The sequence below is a fragment of the Pseudoliparis swirei genome, unplaced genomic scaffold (assembly GCF_029220125.1).
Source record: "Pseudoliparis swirei isolate HS2019 ecotype Mariana Trench unplaced genomic scaffold, NWPU_hadal_v1 hadal_25, whole genome shotgun sequence".
NCBI classification, from domain to species: domain Eukaryota; kingdom Metazoa; phylum Chordata; class Actinopteri; order Perciformes; family Liparidae; genus Pseudoliparis; species Pseudoliparis swirei.
The window spans coordinates 473,882-481,381 of NW_026613261.1; the positions used below are offsets into that span (position 1 = coordinate 473,882).

The 7,500-nt window shown below is 43.3% G+C and overlaps 1 protein-coding gene across 5 annotated transcripts in view; it reads left to right on the plus strand.

The window, feature by feature from the left end:
• cadm3 (cell adhesion molecule 3) overlaps positions 1-3,227 on the plus strand; it is an 89,923-nt gene extending 86,696 nt beyond the window's left edge. For all 5 annotated transcript variants that reach the window (XM_056410613.1, XM_056410612.1, XM_056410614.1 and 2 more), the window contains one exon: positions 2,502-3,227. In XM_056410613.1, coding sequence (XP_056266588.1) covers positions 2,502-2,620 — 119 coding nt within the window. In that variant the 3' untranslated portion in view covers positions 2,621-3,227. The remainder of the gene's footprint in view (positions 1-2,501) is intronic.
• The last annotated feature ends 4,273 nt before the right edge of the window (positions 3,228-7,500 follow it).

Below are 7,500 nucleotides of genomic sequence, written 5' to 3' on the forward strand. Positions count from 1 at the left end.
AAATTGACCCGAAGGTAACAGGAGGGTTAAACATTCTGTTTAGGATGAAGATGTATTAATGTTCCATATGGAAGAAAACTGCTAAATAACTGCTGAGTTGCAGCACCATTGTATAGAAGAATGTATAAATGTATATATCCGTCTTTTGTCATAAATCTCTATGTTCTCACAAAATATACCGAGAATATCGGTAATATGTGATTAATCATGATTAATCCACAGAAACCTGTGATTAATCCGATTAAAAATTGTAATCGTTTCACAGCCCTAATATAAATATGTATATAATATATATATATATATATAATATATAATAAATATATATATGTATATATTATATATATGTGTTTTATATACATATATATAATATATACATATATATATGTGTTTTATATACATCTATATAATACATATATATAATATATATATACCTGCACTCATGCATATGTATGCTGTACTAGATAGACTTAAAAATGCATCTCACACGTACACATATGCAAATGCACTCAGACCTATATATGTATATTTAGATATATTGATGTATATATGTATGTATATATATATATATATGTATATATGCATAAACCTTGGAAGACAACAGGATGTTTATTCATTGCCTTTTAATACATTTCCTGTGAGATGGGATTCTCCTGACTTCAGCTGAATTTGGAGGAAGAGGAGAAGAGGAGAAGAAGACTAAGAAAAAGAAGGAGGAGAAGAGGAGGAAGGATTAAGAGTATAGCAGAAAAAGAAGAAGAAGGAAGAGGAGGAAGGGGATGAGAAGAAGGAGGAGGAGGAGGAGAAGAAGGACAACAAAATCACCTGTGACCTCCGATGACCCCCTGCTGGGTATAAGTTTTGCTGTCATCCCGAGATCCTTTTTCATCTTCTCGCTATGCAGGCTAGTTATGTTAGCATTAGGCTAACTTCTATGTTAGCATTAGACTAACTACTATGTTAGCATTAGACTAACTACTATGTTAGCATTAGGCTAACTACCATGCTAGCATTAGGCTAACTACTATGTTAGCATTAGGCTAACTTCTATGTTAGCATTAGACTAACTACTATGTTAGCATTAGACAAACTACTATGTTAGCATTAGGCTAACTTCTATGTTAGCATTAGACTAACTCCTATGTTAGCATTAGGCTAACTTCTATGTTAGCATTAGACTAACTACTATATTAGCATTAGACTAACTACTATGTTAGCATTAGGCTAACTACCATGTTAGCATTAGGCTAACTACTATGTTAGCATTAGGCTAACTTCTATGTTAGCATTAGACTAACTACTATGTTAGCATTAGACTAACTACTATGTTAGCATTAGGCTAACTTCTATGTTAGCATTAGACTAACTACTATGTTAGCATTAGACTAACTACTATGTTAGCATTAGGCTAACTACCATGTTAGCATTAGGCTAACTACTATGTTAGCATTAGGCTAACTTCTATGTTAGCATTAGACTAACTACTATGTTAGCATTAGACTAACTACTATGTTAGCATTAGACTAACTACTATGTTAGCATTAGGCTAACTTCTATGTTAGCATTAGACTAACTACTATGTTAGCATTAGACTAACTACTATGTTAGCATTAGGCTAACTTCTATGTTAGCATTAGACTAACTACTATGTTAGCATTAGACTAACTACTATGTTAGCATTAGGCTAACTTCTATGTTAGCATTAGACTAACTACTATGTTAGCATTAGACTAACTACTATGTTAGCATTAGGCTAACTTCTATGTTAGCATTAGACTAACTACTATGTTAGCATTTGGTCTGAGGAGCTGCTCGGGGTCCCGTGCCCTTTTGACCTCGTGCCCCTCAGTCTGACCAATGGAGCCAGCCCCCCCCCCCCCCATGTCCCCTGATCTAGCCAACTCCTCCTCAAGGTCTTCATCAGGGCCCCTTTACGTCCGGCAGGACTCGGTTCCCCCGGCTGCAGACTCTGCTGCGGGACGCCACGGGGTCATCAGAGGTCACAGGTGCCTTGGTTGTTATGAAGACTCGACCTCCGTGACACGGGAGACGTCCAGGATTCATAGAACTGGAGTTACATCCGTAACCTTGGTTTCCTCAGTTTGTTTTGATTATATTATATAAAACATGTCACAGAACAATAAAATATAAAATATAAATATAAAATATAAATATTAAATTTAAATATTAAATATTAAATATAAAATATAGATATAAATATAAAATATAAATAAAAAAATTAAATATAAATATAAAATATGAATATAAAATATAAATATTAAATATTAATATTAAATATAAATATTAAATATGAATAATAAATATAGATATAAACATGTTTATTTATATAGACGACAAACAAGAGAAAACTTTACCACCAAGGAGAAAGCCCTGAAAGATCATTTAGAACCACCATGACTGACATCTTATTTCTCTCTCTCCCTCTCTTTCCCTCTCCCTCTCCCTCTCTCTCTCCCTCTCCCTCTCCCTTTCTCCCTCCACAGGAACGTACCTGACCCACGAGGCCAAGGGCTCGGACGACGCCCCCGACGCCGACACGGCCATCATCAACGCCGAGGGAGGCCACTCCGGAGCGGAGGACAAGAAGGAGTACTTCATCTAGAGGGAGGACGGGAGAGGAGGAGGAGAAGGAGCACTTCATCTAGAGGGAGGAAGGGAGAAGAGGAGGAGAGAGAGAGAGGGAGAAACAACGCAACACTTCAGTTCTCGGTTGGATGAAGATGAAGGGAGGAGGAACTGTGATGAAGAGATGCTCCCCTCTTTGCATTGATACAGAGACCTGGCACTGACATATGGACAAACACACACACACACTCACACTCACTCACACACACTCACACTCACAAACACAGACACTCACACACAAACACACACACACAAACACACACACTCACAAACACACATACACAAACACACACACACACTCACAAACACACACAGACACACACACACACACACTCTCACTCACACACACACTCACAAACACACTCACAAACACACAACACGCAACACGCAACACCTGCGTCACCAGGCCACGGGGCTCCAGTACATATATAAATATATATATAGAATTATACAACATTTTTTTTACTTGACAATGTTAGGTGTGCTGTAAATACTCTCTCTCTCTCTCTCTCTCTCCCTCTCTCTCTCTATCTCTCTCTATCTCTCTCTCTCCCTCTCTCTCTCTCTCTCTCTCTCCCTCTCTCTCTCTCTCTCTCTCTCTCTCTCTCTCTCTCTCTCTCTCCTCTCTCTCTCTCTCTCCTCTCTCTCTCTCTCTCTCTCTCTCTCTCTCCTCTCTCTCTCTCTCTCTCTCTCTCTCTCTCTCTCTCTCTCTCCCTCTCTCTCTCTCTCTCTCTCTCTCTCTCTCTCTCTCTCTCATCCATCCTCTCTCTCACCATCCCTCTCTCTCCCTCCATCTCTCTCTCTCCCCCCTCCACCCTCTCTCTCTCTCTCTCCCTCTCTCTCACCATCCCTCTCTCTCTCTCTCTCTCCTCCCTCTCTCTCTCACCATCCCTCTCTCTCTCTCTCTCTCTCCATCCCTCTCTCTCTCCTCTCTCTCTCTGTCTCTCTCTCTCTCTCTCTCTCCTCCCTCTCTCTCTCACCATCCCTCTCTCTCTCTCTCTCTCTCCATCCCTCTCTCTCTCTCTCTCCCCCTCCATCCCTCTCTCTCTCCCTCTCCCCCTCTCTCTCTATCCATCCCTCTCTCTCTCTCTCGCTCCATCTCCCTGTATCTCACACAGTCGGTTGCTACATTACAGCGACTTATATACTCTTAAAAAGAAGAAGAAGAAGAAAAAAGAAAAAGAAACTGCCTCTTTTTATGAAATGGTTGAAATGATTCAAACCTTCAAAAGAGACAAAACTAACGAGGATGTTCAGAAGATAAAATAACAAACATGCACCAGGACGTTTCCTTCTTCTGGTTTCCTTCTTTTGGTTTCCTTCTTCTGGTTTCCTTCTTCTGGTTTCCTTCTTCTGGTTTCCTTCTTTTGGTTTCCTTCTTCTGGTTTCCTTCTTTTGGTTTCCTTCTTTTGGTTTCCTTTTGGTTTCCTTCTTTTGGTTTCCTTCTTCTGGTTTCCTTCTTCTGGTTTCCTTCTTCTGGTTTCCTTCTTTTGGTTTCCTTCTTCTGGTTTCCTTCTTCTGGTTTCCTTCTTCTGGTTTCCTTCTTCTGGTTTCCTTCTTCTGGTTTCCTTCTTCTGGTTTCCTTCTTTTGGTTTCCTTCTTCTGGTTTCCTTCTTTTGGTTTCCTTCTTTTGGTTTCCTTCTTCTGGTTTCCTTCTTCTGGTTTCCTTCTGTCGGGGCGTTTCCTTTGACTCGTGAGGAGTGTGTTACTGTCAGTGTTTACAGCGTCTGTCTGTGTGGAGGACGTCACTGTGTCCCCGTCCTGAGGTTCAAGGTCACACACACACTCACAAACTCACACACACACTCACACGCACACTCTCACAAACACACACTCTCACACACACACACTCTCACACACACACACTCACACACACACTCTCACACACACACACTCTCACACACACACTCTCACACACACACACACACTCACACACACACACACACTCACACACACACACACACTCTCACACACACACACACACACTCTCACACACACACTTTCCTCCCGTGTCCAGGTCGGAGCGTTTGCCTCCTCTCTGTCGGCCCTCACCTCCCAAACACTCACCTGTAGCAAACATTGTGTGTGTGTGTGTGTGTGTGAGTGTGTGTGTGTGTGTGTGAGTGTGTGTGAGTGTGTGTGTGAGTGTGTGTGAGTGTGTGTGTGTGTCCCCTCCTGTTTTCTTTTCTTCTTTTCTGTCTCCCCTTCCTCTAGTCCAGGTCCGGGGGGTCTCATGTTTGTCGTAGATAGCTCTCTTTATTCGTACGACCGTCTTCTTTCGGGAGTGTTCAGGGATCGTACCTTTCGGACCGCTCCCCGCGTGACGGAGGGTCGGCTGCTGCAGCTGTGCTTCCTTCAGTTGGAATGGTTATCTCGAGGGGGGGGGGGGCTGAGCCCCGTGTGCACCAGACGTTTTAAATACACACCGAAAGTGAATATTTCTAGGAGTCCAGGGCGCTGTTTATCCCCCCCCCCCATGCTTCCATCTCAACGAGGCGTACTGTCTCTTTAAGAGCCGATGGACCTGTATTTGCCCGTCATCCGTCGTCCTTCATCTTCGTCGGTGTGCCAGCAGCATGAGGGTAGAGGTTGGACCTGTGGGTCGTCATGGAGACGCCCCCCCCCTTCAGCCGATCACACACTAGCTGCCAGTCATCTCTTTATCTTTATAGAACTAATTGATTTTCTTGTAACACGTGCAGAATCTTACATTTTTGCAGTTTCAGCTCATTTAGATAATTATTTCCTTCATTTTCTTTATTTTATTTCTATTCTTTTCTTCTAGATTTTCCAGAATCTTGTAGGTTAGAAACTTTGTTGTTTTTCTTTGTGCATTTTATTTTATTGTGTCTCCTCTAGAGTTTCATATTCAGAGTGACGCCTTCACTGGATGACCCCCCCCACACACACACACACACACTTTGGGTACACACACACTTGTACCGCATGCATGACGATGTCTTTGACTATAGTGTGTGTGTGTGTGTGTGTGTGTGTGTGTGTGGGGCCCAAACAGACTCCTACGCGTGGTGCGTTCACTGAACTTGGTTGTTTGGCCGTTACAGTTTGGATGACGAGTCTTCCTCTTGAACACATATCCAAATCACGTGAGAATTCGACTGATGTCACGTATGTTAGCTCGACTCCGGCTGATGATGTCATCGAGGCGCGACGCGCCCGCATGCCGCGGCTCCTCGATGCGTCTGTTGTTCATCGAGTTGTTTGACTTCTTTTGGTTTGTTAAAGTTGAGTTGTTGACTTCAATAAACGCATTTGGGTTCATTTCAGCTGCGTCTGCCTCGTTCTTCCTGTCCGTAGATCTGTTTCCTGTCCGGAGATCTGTTTCCTGTCTGGAGATCTGTTTCCTGTCTGGAGATCTGTTTCCTGTCTGGAGATATGTTTCCTGTCTAGAGATCTGTTTCCTGTCTGGAGATCTGTTTCCTGTCTGGAGATCTGTTTCCTGTCTAGAGATATGTTTCCTGTCTGGAGATCTGTTTCCTGTGGAGATCTGTTTCCTGTCTAGAGATCTGTTTCCTGTCTGGAGATCTGTTTCCTGTCTGGAGATCTGTTTCCTGTCTGGAGATCTGTTTCCTGTCAAGAGATCTGTTTCCCGTTTGGAGATCTGTTTCCTGTCTAGAGATCAATTTCCTGTTTATAGATCTGTTTCATGTCAATGTAACTCAGGAGGAGCCACAATGTAACTCAGGAGGAGCCACAATGTAACTCAGGAGGAGCCACAATGTAACTCACAAGGAGCCACAATGTAACTCAGGAGGAGCCACAATGTAACTCACAAGGAGCCACAATGTAACTCAGGAGGAGTCACAATGTAACTCACAAGGAGCCACAATGTAACACAAGGAGTCACAATGTAACTCAGGAGGAGCCACAATGTAACTCACAAGGAGTCACAATGTAACTCAGGAGGAGCCACAATGTAACTCAGGAGGAGCCACAATGTAACTCAGGAGGAGCCACAATGTAACTCACAAGGAGTCACAATGTAACTCAGGAGGAGCCACAATGTAACTCAGGAGGAGTCACAATGTAACTCACGAGGAGCCACAATGTAACTCAGGAGGAGCCACAATGTAACTCACAAGGAGCCACAATGTAACTCAGGAGGAGCCACAATGTAACTCAGGAGGAGTCACAATGTAACTCACAAGGAGCCACAATGTAACTCAGGAGGAGCTACAATGTAACACAAGGAGTCACAATGTAACTCAGGAGGAGCCACAATGTAACTCAGGAGGAGCCACAATGTAACTCACAAGGAGCCACAATGTAACTCAGGAGGAGCCACAATGTAACTCAGGAGGAGTCACAATGTAACTCAGGAGGAGCCACAATGTAACTCACGAGGAGCCACAATGTAACTCACACGGAGCCACAATGTAACTCAGGAGGAGCCACAATGTAACTCACGAGGGGCCACAATGTAACTCAGGAGGAGCCACAATGTAACTCACAAGGAGTCACAATGTAAGTCAGGAGGAGCCACAATGTAACTCACGAGGAGCCACAATGTAACTCACGAGGAGCCACAATGTAAGTCAGGAGGAGCCACAATGTAACTCAGGAGGAGCCACAATGTAACTCAGGAGGAGCCACAATGTAACTCAGGAGTCACAATGTAACTCACAAGGAGTCACAATGTAACTCACAAGGAGCCACAATGTAACTCAGGAGGAGCCACAATGTAACTCAGGAGGAGCCACAATGTAACTCAGGAGGAGCCACAATGTAACTCAGGAGGAGCCACAATGTAACTCAGGAGGAGTCACAATGTAACTCACGAGGAGCCACAATGTAACTCACGAGGAGCCACAATGTAACTCACGAGGAGCCACAATG